Here is a 20,386-nt window from a genome sequence, read left to right as displayed (position 1 = left end):
CAGAGGCATCACCTCAACCCCATCAAAGATGATGACATGCAGGGGAACGTGCAAGTGCTGGTACTCATTAGGAAATCGGTCATATTACTTAGTGCACCCTACAGTGTTTATCCAATCCCATAAGAATGCAGAATATTTCTAAAACATATGTAATTGATTTTCACTTTTCTTTGTAGTTCTCCATCATCCACTTATTTATTTTTTCTAACAAATATGGATTCAAATTCTTTCACAATACTGTATACATCTTTCCTTTTTTGGGCAGCTGTGACTGCATTAACATTTAGCCCTTGACGTAATTCACTTACGTTAATCCAGAGCTTCCAAAAGACAGAGATGCTATTTGACTCATCATGGTGCCCAGTATGCAGCAGGCACTCAATAAACACCAGTGTAAAGCATTTTGTTGTAAGTTTCTATTCTCAACTTTTTGTTTTATTAGGGCCTTTTTCCTTGATCAGATATACTAACACATGACTTCATAGTGCAAAATTCCAAACATAAGAAGAAAATACATTTTACTTTCCAAGGGAAGAACCTGAAAAACCTGTGAATAGTCAACTTTCCTTCTTTGAAACCGTTTTATACTGTCATATCAATGCAAGTAGGTCTGGAAGGGTGAAACTATCCTCACACCCAGAGCTAGGGAGGTAGATGGAGCCTCCTCAAAAGACTTAATAAGTCCCTCAGAAGCAGTGACATCCAAGATTCACTGATTCTCTGAAGTTACAGCAGCAGCCATTATTAAGATATCTGTGGTTCATAATGAGCCCATTTCTTATAAAGTTTCAAATGGTACAATTTCCAGTGCCTGACACCTAGGGTTAAATCTCTCGAGTAATTAAATTATTAAATGAACAAATGGAAGACAGATGAACAAAAAAAACAACATTATTTTGCATAATGATGTGAAATACTAATGTCACTGTGGTTTGAGACTTACAAATTAAGGGTCAGTTAGGAAAAGAAATCTATTCTTTAGAAATACATTCAGACCAAACTCAAATACCTACTGAGGCAGGCAGGCAATGCAGTGAAGTGGTAGCAGTTCCAGAGTAAGTGCATGTGTGGACATTACTGAGTGGAGGAGAGGGCGGCATACTGAGGAGAGGGTGCCATCTCAAGGGGGTGAGGCTGACTCAGCTCCAGCCTTTTGTTGCCATGTGGGAAAGCAGGCCCAATTTTGCTAGTTCTTCTGGTTTTTTAAGAGAAACTTGAAGTCTAGATTTTTATTTGAAAACTCCAAAATTCCAAATGTTGGCTCAAAATTTAAAGACAGACTGTGTCTATATGTTTTGAATATATATCTAGCCAGAGGGTCATCAATTTGAAACCTCTCATTTTGACTTTAGTGTGTCTGAAAATATTTAACCTTAGGACATGTGCATGAGTGTTTGTGTGTCTGTGCATGTGTTGTGTGTTTTTGCTACAATAATTACCTGATGGAAACTGAGAAGAACAAGGAGGTAAGTCACACTGTGCAGAGGGTTCGGAAGCACTGAGGTAAGCTAGGCACGACTGTATGTAAAATAGATAACTAATAAGGACCTACTGTATAGTACAGGGAACTCTACTCAGTACTCTGTAATGGCCTATATGAGAAAAGGATCTAAAAAAGAGCAGATATATCTATATGTATAACTGATTCACTTTGCTGGACAGCAGAAATGAACACAACATTGTAAATCAACTAAACTCCAATAAAAATTAATTTTAAAAAAAGTACTGGAGCATGTATCTTTAGGGGAGAGATTGATCAGTTAGATGTGTCAAGCACATTGAGTTATTTCTGAATTTGCAGGTATTCTTCCTTTGTGATTAGGCCTCTGTGTTTGCTAACTGACATCCATATGGAAGTTAGGCTCCCATCCTCCCACAGAGACTGGGAGATACTGATGCTCTCTCTCTTGATGATTACATATTAAAGGCTGGCTCCCAGGTCTTTGAGGAAGACATTCCTGGGTTGCAAAACTGGCAAGAAGCTTTTTAAGCTTTTTTTAAGCAAAAAGCTTTTTAAGCTTTTTTAAGCAAGAAGCTTTTTACATCTCAACGGGAGCAGAGAAAGAATGTACAACCACAAGTTTTCTAAAGTAAACGCTCTAAGGAAAGGGAGGTCAGGGGTCCAGAGTCCAGAAGAAGCCTGTCTGAAGTTTTGTCCATCTGGAGGGAACATTAAGGCCATCTTGGCCACAGAGTGATGGTAGATGTTGATGCTTAGCAAGCTATATCACAGTAAATTGGATGTTAAACAAATGCAACTTCTAGCCATTTCAGCCCTAGCTTAACGTCCCCCCCTCCTTTCCCTTACATCCTCTCCACTGTGTGGTGTACCAGGAAACCATGATATGCCAGTAGTAGTGCTATGTAAGATTTCTGTCCATTCAAGAACTTGGAGGAGAAATCTGTTCTGTCCCTGTATTCCTTCCAGGGAATCTACCTGCTTATAACTGTACCAGTACCATGTGCTTTCACCAGCCGTGCAGCCCTGGGAGCCTTGGTCTTTTCATGTCTAAATGGGCATGATAAATACATACTGCACAGCATTTATATGAGCAGTAAATTTGATCTGTATGACAGTCAACATGGTGCCTGGCATATAGTAACAGTTCTCATTTGTGTTATTAGTCTCATAGAATGATGAACATTCTATGACACAAATATCAATAAAATACACAGAGAGGTGAAAGAAAAGTTAAAAGAATCATGACTGAAATCAAACAAAACAGAGCAGAAGAAACTATCAAGGAGGTAGTAACTGCTTCCAAAGTGCCATGCCCTACCCTCCACAATTCCACACTCTTTTCTGCCCAGTTTTCCTTAGTCTTGTTCCTTCAAACTTAAATATTTCCCCATGTAGACCTCAAATCGTCATGTTATTTAGCCCAAGGATATAATGCAGTTTTAAAAATCATAATCTTTGGGCTTCCCTGGTGGCGTGGTTAAGAATCTGCCTGCCAGTGCAGGGGACACGGGTTTGATCCCTGGCCCGGGAAGATCCCACATGCCACAGAGCAACTAAGCCCGTGTGCCACAACTACTGAGCCTGCACTCTAGAGCCCGCGTGCCACAACTACTGAAGCCTGTGCGCCACAACTACTGAAGCCCGTGCGCCTAGAGCCCGTGCTCTGCAACAAGAGAAGCCACTGCAGTGAGAAGCCCGCGCACCACAACGAAGAGTAGCCCCCGCTCACCGCAACTAGAGAAAGCCTGCGCACAACAACGAAGACCCAGCACAGCCAAAAATAAAAACAAATAAAAAATAAATAAATAAAATCATAATCTTTGTGTATTTCCTTTCATGCATTTATCACTTGTAGCATCTTACCCAATACTATTTACTCTCTGAGGGCCCACGTGAGAGCAAACTGACTCTTCAGGAAGTTCTTTGCAAATTCTTCCCACAAAATGTTTTTCTTTGTTTGTATCTTGGTATCAATTCTAAAAAGTTTTCAAGATTTGGACTCTGGTATTATAACTGTGCTCAGAGTATCCACACAGACGTGTTCTGCTTCATCATCCAATGAACTCTGCCTGTTAGTGGATGTGGCGCTCCAGTGGAAGGAAGCCAAGAGCCTATAGTAGCGATCCTGGGGAAAATTTAAGCAGCTGTGGCCATGTAATTTAAAACCTCCAAAAAGTGTGCTGCGGTCTCTGCACAGCGTTAGTATAACATGAGGGCTGGATATAGCCAGTTCTCATTCTCTGGAGGACTTCTTCGCCTGCTGCAGGAAAGAGAAGGCTGAAAGACAAACCTGGGTGCAGCCGGAAAGGTCCAGATAGATGAGCTTGTGGCATCCATTCCCCAAATTCAGGTACTGTAAACCTTTGTCTGTAAACTTTCTGCAATAAGCCAAACTAAGATTCTGTAAACTGTGGAAGTACCTGAAAAGACAGGGCGAGAGAAGAGAGGAAGGAAAGTGATTATACTTTCGTTGTTTTCTCACATCTTTGTTAAGCCACTATGACAAAGAGAAGTAAAACTGTAAATTAATCTTTTCTCCTTACAGATATTCAAGAGTTGAACTTTACTGTTAATACTCTTCCTGTTAAGTAAAGGAGATTGCAGTAGCATATCAGATAATGCATAATCACATTTCAAAAGAAAATAATTAAAGATTTGTCTAGATTTTTAAGAAAGCTGATTGGGATAAAGCTTTGGGGGTGGGGGAGGTTTGTGCATTCCTATTGTTTGGAAGTTAGTGTTTGAAAGCAGTTTCAGAGTTTGTGTTATTGTTGCATTTAGGTTTTATCTTTGGAGCACCAAAATAACATGCAAAATGTCTAGGAGGACAAACCCTTTGTAAACATTTAAGTGGCGATTAACTGTTACATGAGAGTTAGGATTTGGGGCAGAAAGGAGGCAAAGTTGAACATAACAGGCTCTTAAAATGGACATGGTAAGCAAATGGCTTGAAAAAAATTTTTTTGTAACAGTGCATGATTTTGTATGTAACAGTTTCATTATTATGGATAAAGAAAGACATTGATATACAGAGCTTAAAAATGGGCTAAGAACCGTCTGCAAATGAGTGGGCAACATATGAGAGGAATAAAAACTACAGTCAGAGGCTATCAATCTCACTGGAGCTGAAACAGATTAACTATGGCATTACCACCATGACCAAAATGAGAGCTTCCAGAAAAAAAAGAGGGTCTTCAGGACGAGTCTGTACTACTGTGCAAGGGCTCACGGTTTGAGGACACTCTGGATGATTTTCAAAGCCCTCCTAAGCCTGGCATTTTATAAAAGTGCAAGAATTCCCACTACTGCCTGCTCTTGCAATGGAATTAAAAACGTGCTTTTGGTTTGTGATCTGTAACGGTTTAACAGCAAATTAGAAAGCAAAAAGAATGAAAAGTAGGAAGAAAACTCTCTGTCCCTCAAAAGCCCACAAATGACTAATAAAGTTTATCTTCACATAAATGGGAAATTAGATATGCAAGCTTTGACCATTAATCAGATTTATTTCCCAAATCTGAAAAAAACACAACTATATGATATGATTCACATTCCATAGCAAATTATTTGACTCAGAACACACATTTCCCTCTGGTAATGGCTGTGTCCATGAGATTCAGGAGAACGGAGAGGGAAGCTTTCTGGATTCCCCAGTGGCTGGGTGGGCAGGGTTCTGAAGGAGAAAGGAGCACTAACATCCCAAAGAACGTCCCTTCTCCTGGGGCCCTTGAGTTAACTAAGAGCATTGCCAAAGCTTTGGAAATGCTCGATCTTCCTCTCCCTGAAGCATACCCTTGTGATTCAGCTGAGTAAGTACAATTTTCTTGGGGGTTGTCATTCCTAACAACCCTTTAGCTCTCTAATTTGGAGAAAGGAATAGTGAGGCAGGCAGCATGACACAATGGAAAATACACAAGGGTTTGGAATCTGATGAAATTGGATTTGAATCCCAGTCCTGACACTTACTGCAACTTCTCCTAACCTCTCAGAGATTGTTTCCGCATCTGTTAAGTGGATATTTTAACATTATCTGTTTTTTTTTTAACCCTCACCAACTGTGGGGCCTCCAGCTTTCCTGAACCTCAGTTTACTCGTCTGTAACATGGATGTAATCCTATCTGCTCTTTCCTCTTAGAGATGTGACAATTACATAAGCACATAGATGTAATAGTATTATAATGAGAGTGATCTTTGATGATAAATATTAGCAGGGATATGGTAGAACCTTTAAATATATATATATTGTTATTGTTGCTACTACTACCTCAAATAATAATTACATATGAATTATTCTTATGAAGTTTGTACTGTCTTCCTTCCATTGAATGGAATAAGTACTCACCTGACAAGAGTGGTGCATACAACTGATACTAAGAGTTTGGGGGGCCTCATAAGCCACCTATACCCTCATTTTGGTCATGGTGGTAATACCATATGTAATCTGTCAACTCTAGCGAGATTGATAGCCTCTGGCGTAGTTTCTGTTCCTCCCATGTGTTGCCCACTCATTTGAAGACTGTTCTTCCTAACCTATTTCTAAGCTCTGTATATCAGTCAGTCTTTCTTTAGATACAATAATGAAACTGTTACTTATGAAATCATGCATATTCAAATCGGGTCCAAGCCTATTGTTCAATTTCTTTAAGTGCATGTGTCAGTTAACAAATACCAAAAATGAGAATTGAGCGAGGAGTTCTTAATAGATACCTATGGACCTATGGCCCCTTTGTCAGCATAATATAATGTTTTTTTTTTTTTTGGAGTATAGTTGCTTTATGTAATGTTGTATTATCAACATAATGTTTTTGGACAGTAAGGGAAGAGTCTAGACCTTAAGGATGTCAAAGGCGTGATAAGACTAAGCTCAGGATGATATGTCTCGCAGCATAAGGCAGAGTGTATTGAAGGGAAGAGAGACCAAGAGTGAACCATCAGGATGCCACACCAAATGAGGTGCTGAGAGTGCCACCTAGATTGTGGCAATGGGAAGAAATGGAGAGGGTTTAATTCAGGAAATATTTCAAAGCAAAAAATGTTTTGGAATGGGCATGAGCTGTGGGCAGCCCTCACTTTCAACTTTAGAAAACTGAGCAAGTCCCCAAAGAAGTGAGGAAAAATATTGAAATAAAAAACTGGCAAATCACTGTTGCTAAGAAAGGCAAACAAATTACATTTTTCTTTGGAAAGAAATACTAAAGACACGAGAGACAATGAGAACAGCAACAAATAACACATCTCTGGTTATTTACCGCTTAACAAATGCTTTTGCATACCCAAGCATGTTTGAAACAATAGAATGCAGAGCAAAAATAGAGAATCATTATGAAATGTATTTTTATTATAGATAAGAAAGTCAACGTACATTTTTTTCATATGGCGAAAAACATCAATATTAATTAGTTTTATCCTAAGTGTTGTCTCAATAGCAAGAACTAGAAGTTAAAATCAAAACAGAATTCTCATTTTGGGCCCTATTTTTCTATCTGTTACCCACTAAAGGTATAGCTTCATTTGTAAAATAACTGTCCTTAAAAAATTATGCAGAGATGTAGTGTTATTTTAAATTTCCTAGGAGAAAAGTTTATCTCAAACTATGGTTGGAAGAGATGTTTTAAGTTAAAAAAATAATTTGTACTGTGATATATGCTACTCCCAAATCATCTACTTTGAGAGTTCAGATTTTCACATATGGATTTATGGATTTTTTAATATATATTTCTCTCTCTCCTCCCTCTTCACCCCCCCACTCTCTTTCTATCTATAGATACATACACACATACATACATACACACATGCACATATATTCTCTCTCTATATATAAACACACATTCATACATGCACATATATTCATCACATATATATCTTAATATGAAATGCTAAAGTAAAGTACTGAGTGATGTTCTGTATTGCAGGACAAAGAATCCTACAGAATTCCTGAAACGGTCAGGGGCCCTCCACAGTGGTGCTTCTGGAGCTGGCTTGTACCAGCCCATGAGAACCAATTGTTAGCATCTCTTCCCAATTCCACATTCAGTGGCATCATGTTGGTAGCTTAAAATTGGCCATGATGGAATTATTTATATCACAGAAATCAATAAATCCTACAAATCAAAACACACCTTTAGGGTTTCCCTGGTGGCGCAGTGGTTGAGAGTCCGCCTGCCAATGCAGGGGATGCGGGTTCGTGCCCCGGTCCGGGAAGATCCCACGTGCTGCGGAGCAGCTGAGCCCGTGAGCCATGGCCGCTGAGCCTGCGCATCCGGAGCCTGTGCTCCGCAACGGGAGAGGCCACAAGAGTGAGAGGCCAGCGTACCGCAAAAAAAAAAACACCTTTACTCCCTACCCCAGCCAGTTATTAAACATTTATCGGGACACTGCTGTCCTTGGAACACACTTTCAGAACTACTGATATAGAGAATGCAGTATGCTGAGAAAATGTATACAGAAATAAAAATGATGAGAGAGAAGATGACAGCTTTGAAGGACAAGAATAAAAATCGATCTAAAAATAAAAGGGGATTCTTAAGATAAAACCTGAACAAATGGAATAGAAGCATTTAAAAAGAAAAATATCCATCAGATAAACCCAAATTGAGGGACATTATATAAGATAAATAACTAAACCGTATTCTTCAAGTGTCGAGGTCATGAAATACAAGGAACTACTGACGACTGGCACAGATTTGAGGAGACTAAGGAGAAATAACAACTGAATGCAATATGGAACCCTACATTGGATCCTAGAGCAAAAATAAAAGGACATGAGTGGAAAACTTGATGAAATTTGTATAAAGACTTTAGTTTAATTAATAGAAAAAAAAAAAGAGGGCTTCCCTGGTGCCGCAGTGGTTAAGAATCCGCCTGCCAATTCAGGGGACACAGGTTCGAGCTCTTGTCCAGGAAGATCCCACATGCTGTGGAGCAACTAAGGCCGTGAGCCACAACTACTGAGCCCATGTGCCACAACTACTGAAGCCCACGCACCTAGAGCCTGTGCTCTGCAACAAGAGAAGCCACCACAATGAGAAGCCCGTGCACCATGACGACGAGTAGTCCCCGCTCGCCACAACTAGAGGAAGCCTGGGCGTAGCAATGAAGACCCAACACAGCCAAAAGTAAATAAATAAATAAATTTATTAAAAAAAAAAAGAAGGAAGGAAGAGAAAAACACCTTCCTTGGCTGAGAAAAATCTAAGTTTTAATGTTCAAAAGGTTTACCATGTTCCAGGAAAAGTTAATTGAAAGAACACAGTTAAGTTTGGAAGATGTTTTTAATTTCTCAGAGAAAAGGAAGTTCATGCCAGCATCTTGGCAGAAAAATATAGGTTACCAACAAAGGAAGAGAAAAATCAGGCTGGCTTTAGACTTCTCTTTAACTTGAAATAGTAAAGATTATGGAGCAACATTTGTAGGGTTTTAAGGATAGAGTAAGGGACATGATTCAAGAACCATACACCAAGAGAATTTGTTGTTCATCCTTCAAGACAACAGAAAGTCATCTTCAGAAAGTAATGACTGAAAATCTAATACTTGCACATCTTTCCAGATAAAGAGTTTTTAAAACTATATTTCCAGTCATCATAGGGTGAATCAAAATCAAAATTAAAGAATAAGGAAATTGTGGAACAAATGGACCATCAATGAATGTTAAAACTAGAGTTAGGACTACATAATCATTATAAATATGATTACAATGTTGAGTTCAAACACCAAAAATCAACATTAAAAGGAAAGTTAAATGATTAACAAAAATCACAATTAATAGGTATTTACATATAGGTGCGTGGAAGTAGAAGAACATCAAGTTCAAGGGAGAATTAAAGTGTATCAGATCTCTTGCCTAACACAGGGGGAGCCAAAGTTACTGTTTCATTGTGACTTTGATAATTAGAGAAATGCATGTTAAAGCATGTTTTTAAAAAACATACAAATATCCACTAGTTAGAATACACAAGAGAATATGCATATATCTTTGAAATGCATTCAGATTATAGAAATAACACTTTTATAGCAAAAGGCAGAAAAGATGAGTACAGTGCAGTAACGTAAAAAATAAAAAAATCTAAAACATAAAGCAAGATGATAAAAATAAGACCATACACTCAGTTTTGACAAGAAATATTAGTCTTTTAAACTTCCCTCTTAAAAAGGCAAAGAGATTGAAATTTTTAAAAATAGAAGTTAGCTATGTGCTGCATGTAAAAGATAAACCTAAAATACAGCAACACAAAGGTTAAAAATATGGGTATACATAAAGTTATTCCACAAAAGAAACCAAACGTGACTGTATAAATAACAGATTAAAAAGAATTTAAGGCAAAGAAATATCAACCAGGATAAAAAATATAATTTTATGTGAACAACTGCTACAATCTATAATGAAACATACTACTTATTAATCTTTACATGTAAAATAAAAAAAATAAATTAATAGAAGCTTTGTCATAATAGGCAACTAATATATCACTTATCTATGACATATCGAGAATTTATACATATATGTGCATATACACCTAGAAATGTTCTCTGAAAGAAACTCTTTTGTTTTAAACATTCATGGATGATTTACTGAAATTGAGTATATAAACTAGTCCACCAAGAAATCTCAATAAATTTCAAAAAGTAGAAATAATTCAGTCCACATTTCTTGACCACAGTGTAAAAAACTAGAATTAAAAACATAAGCTTAATTAAGAAACTTCAACAATTTGAAACCCAAAATCCTCTTCTAAATAATTATTAGGTCAAAGTGGTAATCAACATATAATCAAATATACAACAGTTTGGTTAGAAAATGAGAACAATATTTATCAAATCTTATAAGCTTTGCCTAAGTTCTTTTTTAGAAGTAATTTCATAGCTCTATTTTTTATTTTAAAAGGAAAGAAATCAAATCATACAAATGAAAAGTTTAAAAAGATACAGGTACATCAGGCCCAAGTCCAAAAGTAACCATTTAGAAAATATAATGAGAAATCATAATCAGAAAGGATACTATTCACAATGGCAATGAAAAAGACACCACAGACTATCCATGTGAATAAAACAAAATTTTGAGACATTTAAGAACATTTGAAAGAAAAATTTTAGAAGTATACTATGTTCCTGATAGGGAGACTAAATATTATAAAAATATGGATTATTCCCAACTTATTTTACCTTTAATTATTGACATACTGGTAAATATCTTACAGCTGGTTCTTCAAAAACATGTATGCATATAAATGTATATATGTTTACTGTAAATTTGTACATCTTACTATTTTCTTAAATAAATTTTTTAATTTAATTTTATTTATTTTTGGCTGCGTTGGGTCTTTGTTGCGGTTCGCAGGCTTATTGCAGTGGCCTCTCTTGTTGCAGAGCACAGACTCTAGGTGCGCAGGCTTCAGTAGTTGTAGCACGTGGGCTCAGTAGTTGTGGCTTGTGGGCTCTAGAGCACAGGCTCAGTAGTTGTGGCTCACGGGCTTAGTTGCTCCACGGCATGTGGGATACTCCCGGACCAGGGCTCGAACCCGTGTCCCTTGCATTGGCAGGCGGATTCTTAACCACTGCGTGACCAGGGAAGCCCACCTCTTACTATTTTATATTAACTATTTTACATATATAAAAGATGTACAGCACACAACTTACAAATAATAACATACACAATACTGTTTATTGCTAATTTCATATAATCAGTTGATTCTCACACAATGTTTTCATTCATTGACTTTTGCCAAACTCATAAATATAGCTAGTACTTTTGTCTTCTCCTATGTGCACATAAAGGAAGAATAAAATTGTTCACTCTGATGTATTTCTTTTTTTTAACCAAAAAATAAAGTTCAAAAGCTTGAGGAATGGGTATAATTCCAATATGAATATTTTTATTTATATTAATGGGTAAGACAAAAATAAAACCACAAAGATTTATGTCCAGATTTCACTCATCCATCAATGATGTGACAGTTTTCAAGTACTGAAAAGATATTTCCTCACCTTTTTTGTGCTAATCATAATGTTGCAGCTACAGACATGACATACTTTTTTTCAATATTTTTTATTGAAGTATAGTTGATTTACGATGTTGTGTTAATTTCTGCTGTACAGCAAAGTGATTCAGTTATACATATATATACATTCTTTGTTAATATTATTTTCTGTTATGGTTTATCATAGGATATTGAATATAATTCTCTGTGCTATACAGTACGACCTTGTTGCTTATCCATTCTATACATAAAAGCTTACATCTGCTAACCCCAACCTCCCACTCCATCCCTCCCCCAAACCCCTGCCCCCTTGGCAACCACAAGTCTGTTCTCTATGTCCGTGATTCTGTTTCTGTTTCATAGGTAGGTTCATTTGTGTCATATTTTAGATTCCACATATAAGTGATATCATATGGTATTTGTCTTTCTCTTTCTGACTTACTTCACTTAGTATGATAATTTCTAGTTGCATCCATGTTGCTGCAAATGGCTTTATTTCATTCTCTTTTATGGCTGAGTAGTATTCCATTGTATTATGTATCTTCTTTAACCATTCATCTGTCAATGGACGTTTAGGTTGTTTCCATGTCTTAGCTATTGTGAATAGTGCTGCTATAAAATAGCGATGCATGTATTTTTTGAATTATAGTTTTCTCTGAATATACGCCCAGGAATGGGATTCTTGGATCATATAGTAATTCTGTTTTTAGTTTTCTGAGGAACCTCCATAATGTTTTCCATAGTGGCTGCACCAACTTACATTCTCACCAGCAGTGTGGGAGGGTTCCCTTCTCTCCACACCCTCTCCAACATTTGTTATTTGTAGACTTTTTAATGATGACCATTCTGACTGGTGTGAGGTGATACCTCATTGTAGTTTTTTTAATTGTTGATTTCTGATAGTTACCTTTTTTAAATTTATTTATTTATTTTTGGCTATGTTGGGTCTTCATTTCTGTGCGTGGGCTTTCTCTAGTTGCGGTGAGTGGGGCCCACTCTTCATCGCGGTGCACGGGCCTCTCACTGTCGCGGCCTCTCTTGTTGTGGAGCACAAGCTCCAGACGTGCAGGCTCAGTAGTTGTGGCTCACGGACCTAGTTGCTCCGCGGCATGTGGGATCTTCCCAGACCAGGGCTCGAACCCATGTCCCCTGCATTGGCAGGCAGATTCTCAACCACTGCGCCACCAGGGAAGCCCTCATTGTAGTTTTGATTTGCATTTCTGTAATAATTAGCGATGTTGAGCATCTTTTCATGTGCCTATTGGCCATCTGTATTTCTTCTTTGGAGAAATGTGTATTTAGATCTTCTGCCCGTTTTGGGATTGGGTTGTTTGTTTTTTTGTTGTTGACTTGTATGAGCTGTTTGTATATTTTGGAAACTAAGCCCTTGTCGGTCACATCGTTTGCAAATATTTTCTCCCATTCTGTAGGTTGCAGACATGACACACTTTTAATCTGCTATCTTGTCTTCTCCAGTCTAAACAATCAACAAAAAAATAAATCAAACCCTAATTTGTATTGTATGGCATTTTTCATGGTACAGAACACTCCCATTTTGGCTGGTTCTAAGCTACCAATGAGAGAGGTCACTGAACATGGAGTTGGGAAGAGATGCAGAGTGCTGTAATATTTTAACCATACAGATACAATGGTCATAACCTCTAGAACATAGATGATAGTAACATGTACAAAAACATTAGAAGGTGATGAGTTTTTAGTATGTACTACCTATATAAAAATTTTAGATATATAAAGAGGTATCACACATCACTTGAGAAATTTTTATTCAATAAATGATGCTGGAATAATTGTTTAGTTATTTAACAACTCTTTTTTTTAATTACTGAAGTATAGTTAATTTACAGTGTGTTAGTTTCGGTGTACAGCAAAGTGATTCAGTTATACATACAAGTATACATATATATATTCTTTTTCAGATTATTTTCCATTATAGGTTATCAAAAGATATTGAATAGGGTTCCCTGTGCTATACAGTAGGTCCTTGTTGTTCATGTGTTTTATATACAGTAGTGTGTATATGTTAATCCCAAACTCGTAATTTATCTCTCCCCCTCCCCTGCCCCACTATCCCCAAGGGTTTAACAACTCTTGATGTGAAAAAAAAGATATTCTTAGCTCATGGACTGCACTAAAACAGGCTTTGGGCTGCACAAGTCATAGTTTGATGAACCTGTTAGATCACTGCTTCATTTATCTACCAAAATTAATTCTAGGTTGATTATAAATTTAAATAAAAACAAATCATAGGGCTTCCCTGGTGGCGCAGTGATTGAGAGTCCGCCTGCCAATGCAGGGGACACGGGTTCGTGCCCCGATCTGGGAAGATCCCACATGCTGTGTAGCGGCTGGGCCCGTGAGCCATGGCCGCTGAGCCTGTGCGTCCGGAGCCTGTGCTCCGCAACGGGAGAGGCCATAACAGTGAGAGGCCCGCGTACCAAAAAAACATCATACAAGAAAAAAAATAAATGTATATCAAATGCCTGGAAGGAGGAAAACCCTCTATTTTTTAAAAGACTCATGAAAAATTTCAAAGGAAATGTTTGATAGATTTGACTGACTAGAATATGGAAAGTCAATTAATGAGATAAAGCAAATATGTTACCACCTTTTTTAGTCTTGCATGTTTCCAGAAAATGGTTAGAGAGAAAAGATAAGGAAAATTACTACCTATAATTTTCTCTGTTTAAGCTTCTCTAAATGCCTCACTGTTATTTTTCGAAGGATCTCAAAAAAGTTACATTCTCAAAAATGGTTCATTCTTTCACAGTAGTTTGAAAACTGTTTTGAATCTCTCCCAATATGAGCATATACTCTTCCTGATTAGTCTTTTTCTTGGTGAAAATAAAGAATAATTGAATGACGTAAATTTTTGATAAAATTGAATATTCTGTCAACTCTTAGTGATGTCTTATATTCTCCTTTCCCTTCTTCTCCAAAGAAGTGCTGGCTTGTCAACAGTCCATAGATCAAAAAAACGCAAGCATCAGGTTTCCTGGAGGTGATGGGGGTCCCAACAGGTAACCAGAGCATGGCAACAGGGAACCTGGCTCTGCAGTGCTCAGGGTCTAAGGAGGCAGGATATTGGGGTTCTGTTGTAGAGAAGTCCAAACACTGGAATGGGATTGATGGGCCAGGCTCCAAAGCCCAGGAACGAGGACCAGAAAGAGATAGGCAGAGCCTAACTCAACCTACTGGGCAAACTGCTACAAGAGTGACCCCCAAATACCGGCCAAGGCAAGGCTAAGGAGGGAGAGGTTAGGCACTAGCTTGGGGACTTGAAAGCAGTCCTGTTATCAGAATAGGGGTACCAAGGTGGTGGGGTGTTAGTAAAAGGATCACTGCCTTTGGGGAATACTAGAGCAAGTCAGAGCCTAGAGGAGCATAACTATTTTCAGTGTAATACAGATAACACAAGCATTACCTCGGCAGGAGTCGCATTGTCCTGTTGGTGATAGTTGTGTTAGATAGATTGAGATACAGGACTCCTGGACAGCTCTCAGAGATGTATCTCATTGATTCATCGTGCATAAAAACACAGGGAAGAATCTTATCAAAGTCTAACAGGCTTTGCTATTTCCCTATTATCTCTCTATTATCTCACTCCCTACTCCAAAAAAGTATATGCGAGTCTTGGTCTCTTCATAGTCTCTGTTATCATTTATAAATCAAATTAAGTAGAAGGTGATGGCTTTGCTTGAAGGTTCATTACTCCCTCCCGTTCCCTTTCTTTGGAAATAAAATCCCATTGCATCACAATGACACTTCACTAAAATCTGAACCCTTGCCAGTTCAACCCTTTGAGCTCGTGTCAAAGTGTCAAACACTCCTGACTCGTTAGATACATGAAAATGATTTAAAAGTGGATCCATTTTTAAATTTACCAAAATCATTCTGAAAGACAGGATGAAACTCTTTCAACTGGACTTCATTAAAAAGTGAGTCCAGGGCTTCACTGGTGGCGCAGTGGTTGAGAGTCCACCTGCCGATTCAGGGGACACGGGTTCGTGCCCCGGTCCGGGAAGATCCCAATGCCGCGGAGCAGCTGGGCCCGTGAGCCATGGCCGCTGAGCCTGCGCGTCCGGAGCCTGTGCTCCGTAACGGGAGAGGCCACAACAGTGAGAGGCCCGCGTACCGCAAAAAAAAAAAAAAAAAAAAAAGTGAGTCCATATTTACACATGTATATTGATACAGAGGTGTGTGTGTGTGATTAAGTTTCTGTGGTTCTGTTACTGAAGGTATTAAAACAGCTAAACAGCCTTGCACCAAATTTACGTTAAGTTTGAGATGTCCTGAAGTAAAATATAGGCTGCATACGTGTTGGACATGAAATTCAATGCAGGGGGTACTGCAGGGGAGAATATCAAAGATTCAGGGAACCCTCTCCCAGAGAGCTGAAATCCAGTACAAGAGAACAGTGTGCCTGCAACATGAGAAAAACACAGAGTGATTTCAAGCATGAGCCCTAAATTGACATTTGCAAGACAGATGTGTTTCAAGCTTTGATTGCAATGGTGCTGCTTCTTGTATTGGTAACTATTTATAAGATGTTCTAGAATGAGTAGCAGCGGGTTTGTATTTATTTAATGATTTATGAGTCTCCCCAGGAACACTGAAGAAGTCTGCTAGTTTTAAATATTTGTGGTACATTGTCCTGGAAGAACAGGCCTTTGCAGGAAGAGGTAAACTGGCACTAGGCTAGGAGATGAGGTTCGGGGAAGAATTCTGCATGGTCAATATGGCTTCCCCGAACACCACTAAGGATGGCAAAGGTTTACTTTCAGCAGGACCATCAATGCCTAACATTCTGTTCCTAGCTGCTTCCTGGAATGATGAATATTAAAATAACAAAATCCTGTAGGTCAGAGCATCTTGCACATGGGATAAGAACTGATTGATTTACAGGGGAAGCAAACCACACCTTAAAGAGAACACAAGGTTTTTTTTTTTAAGTTGTAAAACTGTAGTTCTGTTGTCGAAAGGTTCTATGTGCCAATGACGCATGAGAACAAGTGCAGGGCTTTCAATAAACACTGTACTCTTGCCACTGCATTCGAGATACCAGCAATTTTTCTAGACACTCCACCACCAAAATGTAGGATTTGGATATACATGTACAGATTAAAGAGTATACAGTACACCTTTTCCCAGCAGGAATGGAGAGAACAAACATAATGTGTGGCATTATAGTTCAATAGAAAGAATCTATCTTCAAAAATGTTCATGGTGCCAATCAGCCGTCAAAGTGATTGTGCACCTGGTGGAAGACGCCAGCAAAAATGCAAATGAAATGGGACAAGGAGGAGGATAGAAAGCTGGTTTACACCCTAGAGAGGTGGCCACACAGATGAAAATATATGGGAGCCAGCAAGAGGAAGATGAAGTAGGCATTATGTAACATAGAATAATCTGATTTTCCCTTTGAGATGAGGAGGAAGTTCAAAGGAATTTTGTTCTCAATATTTAAAAGAGCTCAAATTTCAATCCCCAAATGTTTGAGCACATAAATGCAAAAATTGTTTCAGTGTCTACATTGCAGGATGGTCCATGAATTTGTCTATGATGCACTCAAAATCTCTCCGGATGTAATATATTCGTAAGGCAAGCTTCTTAGAAATCAAAGCTTTTTGAATGAATGTTACTCAACTCCTTAAATGTAAGCCTGTCTCTCAGTCTTTGTCTCAAAGGGAAAGACAATAGTAAAATGTAGCTGGATAAAGTTATCAGCCCTGTACATTATTAAACTCTAAAACTGGAAAAGACTTTGATGTTCACAAATTCAACACAGATGGAATTGTTTTTTTTGGTTTTGGGGGGGTTTTTTTGCGGTACGCGGGCCTCTCACTGTTGCGGAGCACAGGCTCTGGACATGCAGGCTTGGCGGCCATGGCTCACGGGCCCAGCCGCTCCGCAGCATGTGGGATCTTCCCGGACCGGGGCACGAACCCGTGTCCCCTGCATCGGCAGGCGGACTCTCAACCACTGCGCCACCAGGGAAGCCCAGATGGGCTTGTTTTGACTTTCCTATTAGAAAGCCAAATTAAAGAATATGATCTTTTATCCAAGTGAGAACTAAAGCTCCCTGAGGGCCAAAACTGAAAATTCATCTTAAATTCCCTATAGAACCTCTATTTTATAACATATAAGTTCCCTATATATCTTTATATATAAAGATAAATATATCTTTAACATAGTAGGTGCTAAAAATATCCACAGAAAGAATGAAATCCAGTAGAAATCTGAAATAAAGAACTGTTAATGATGAGTCTGGGTAGGTAGCAAGGAAGAGCCAATTCACGAATCTTTTCACCTGTGCCAAGGGGCATGGACTTCATCCTGGAGCTGGTGCTTAATGAGGAGGGGGAAGCAATCAGGCCGTTCATTCTTTTCCCTCCTATCTCCAAGCAAAGAGCACAGCCGGAGCAAAGGCAAAACAGCAAGAGGAGCTTGGTGCATGCAGGAAAGAAAGCATAGCAGCTTGTGGCTGCTGAAACTTAATGTGCATGTAGGATTTATAAGAAGATGAGGCTGGAAAGGGAGGCAGAGACAAGACGACCGAGGGTCTCCAAGGTACAGTAATGTTAAAGAGCTTTGACTCTATCCAATAGTGTAGATGATAAGTGTGTGTATAAATGATGGCAGATGGTAGTGAAGTGGTCAGATCTGCCTTTAAGAAGGAATATTCTGTGTCCACAGGGTGTAAGACAGATTGGAAGTAGAGGAAAGCCTGGAGACAGGGACTAGGAAGGAGTTGGCTAGAGTTACATGTTCATTTCCATCTTCTTTGGCACCACAGCTGATAACCATGAAGACTTATAAATTGAGCCTATTGTCTCTGCTGGGGCCCAATTTTTTCTGTCTCATGCACACATGGCCTTAAACAGAAATATAGTTCATTTTTGTCTAATCGTTGAATAGTTTCCACTTTCCAGAGACTCCAACCTTGGACATATCTACAGGAATAATAAGAGCATTACATAAGTTGGATAAAATTTCTTGCCAGTGTTTAACATAGTTTGCTTTTCTCCATATTTAATCCTAAATGAGCACACAGGCATGTATTTTGGCAGAATCTCTGTGTATTAGTGCTCCAGTGGAGCAAGTCTGAATCTATATAAACAACAGTAAAATAAGCTTCTTGTACTCACCGTGAGTGTTGGACAGTCAGAGACATTCAGCTCTTGCAAGTTTCTACAGAGGCCTAAATCAAACAAGTTACACATTATTAAACACCATATTACAAATCTTTAAAGTTTTTCCATCCTACATTCACTGCTGTGTATTCATCAGAAAACAAACAAAAACCCTGGCAAATAACTTGTCCCAAGTATATGGTTTCCTTTCCCCAGAAAAAATGATTTATTTTGGCTTTAAAATTAAAAAGTATACACATGTTTATTATTGTTTGAGGATTAAAGAAGGAAGGGGGAAAGAGAAAACTATTTTGGGAAGAAACTGTATATACTTAGAGCTTTCAGCTTTGAAGCACTTGAAGAAAACCAGTCTGCTTTTTTGTGGCATGACATTTTTGTTAATTTGGGGGGTTTTGTTACCTTTTAACATTCAAACATACAAAAAAGTTGAGAGAATTGAAGAATTGTACAGTGAATGTACCCATCACCCACCCATATTTTACAATTTATATTTTACTATATTTGCTTTATCACATATCCACCTGTACATCCATCTCTCTGTCCCTCAATCCATCTTAATTTTTTATGCATTTTAAAGTAAGTTGCAAACATCAGCACACTTCCTCCCCACAAATAATTAAGCATGAATATCATGAATAATTCATCATGCATAGAAATTCACAAAATATTTCTATTTTAGGTTAGAGTTACATACAGTTTACAATGAGTTGCAGATTGAGATGTGGAGAGTCAGAAAGGTTAAGTGCCTGATTAGTTCTGGAACCAGAGACACCTGCACAGCTTGTGCTCTGGCAGGGGAAACAAGGCTTGTGTTATACAATCAGCTCTCTGGGTCTAGACTAACAGTAAGTAAAACTCCAAATCTGAGACAGAAGAGAAGCAGTGAGGGGAGGGGACACAAAACAGTGAATGGGAGGAATGCTTGGGGCAAAGAAGGGGAAAGGCATTCTAGATGGAGGAGACCTGTACAAGCAGGAAAACTCCAGGTAAGGGGGTGATCCTGGCATTCACACTGCTACAATGAATAGGAAACACATCTGCCAGTTATAACCAAAGAGCCCCACGACAATAACAACAGAAATGTTATTAATTATAAATCCATTTTGAATATTTCTGTCTCTGCCAAGAATGGGCTATGTCCTAAGTAATAAGTACAAACCAAAACCAATTTCAGAATTTTAAAGATGAAAACAATTCTTAAAAATGTACAGCTCTTGACAGCAAAGGAAACCATAAACAAGACAAAAAGACAACCCTCAGAATGGGAGAAAATATTTGCAAACGAAGCAACTGACAAAGGATTAATCTCCAAAATATACAAGCAGCAGCAGCTTATGCAGCTCCATATCAAAAAAATAAACAACCCAATCCAAAAATGGGCAGAAGACCTAAATAGACATTTCTCCAAAGAAGATATACAGACTGCCAACAAACACATGAAAGAATGCTCAACATCATTAATCATTAGGGAAATGCAAATCAAAACTACAATGAGGTATCACCTCATAATGGTCAGAATGGCCATCATCAAAAAATCTACAAACAATAAATGCTGGAGAGGGTGTGGAGAAAAGGGAACCCTCTTGCACTGTTGGTGGGAATGTAAATTGATACAGCCACTATGGAGAACAGAATGGAGGTTCCTTAAAAAACTACAAATAGAACTACCATATGACCCAGCAATCCCACTACTGGGCATATGCCCTGAAAAAACCATAATTCAAAAAGAGTCATGTACCAGAATGTTCGTTGCAGCATTATTTACAATAGCCAGGACATGG

At 38.4% G+C, this 20,386-nt stretch overlaps 2 protein-coding genes across 2 annotated transcripts in view; one reads left to right on the top strand and one right to left on the bottom strand.

Moving 5' to 3' along the window:
- Nucleotides 1–20,386, bottom strand: part of FBXL13 (F-box and leucine rich repeat protein 13) — a 182,975-nt gene that overhangs the window by 74,637 nt on the left and 87,952 nt on the right. Inside the window, 3 exon segments of the mRNA XM_060020299.1 lie at nucleotides 3,753–3,882; nucleotides 14,876–15,000; nucleotides 18,600–18,652. Of these exon segments, the coding sequence (XP_059876282.1) occupies nucleotides 3,753–3,882; nucleotides 14,876–15,000; nucleotides 18,600–18,652 (308 nt within the window).
- Nucleotides 1–20,386, top strand: part of LRRC17 (leucine rich repeat containing 17) — a 101,004-nt gene that overhangs the window by 63,244 nt on the left and 17,374 nt on the right. The gene's annotated exons all lie outside the window — the stretch shown is intronic.

The sequence above is a fragment of the Delphinus delphis genome, chromosome 9 (assembly GCF_949987515.2).
Source record: "Delphinus delphis chromosome 9, mDelDel1.2, whole genome shotgun sequence".
NCBI lineage: Eukaryota > Metazoa > Chordata > Mammalia > Artiodactyla > Delphinidae > Delphinus > Delphinus delphis.
This window is presented reverse-complemented; position numbering and strand designations above follow the sequence as displayed.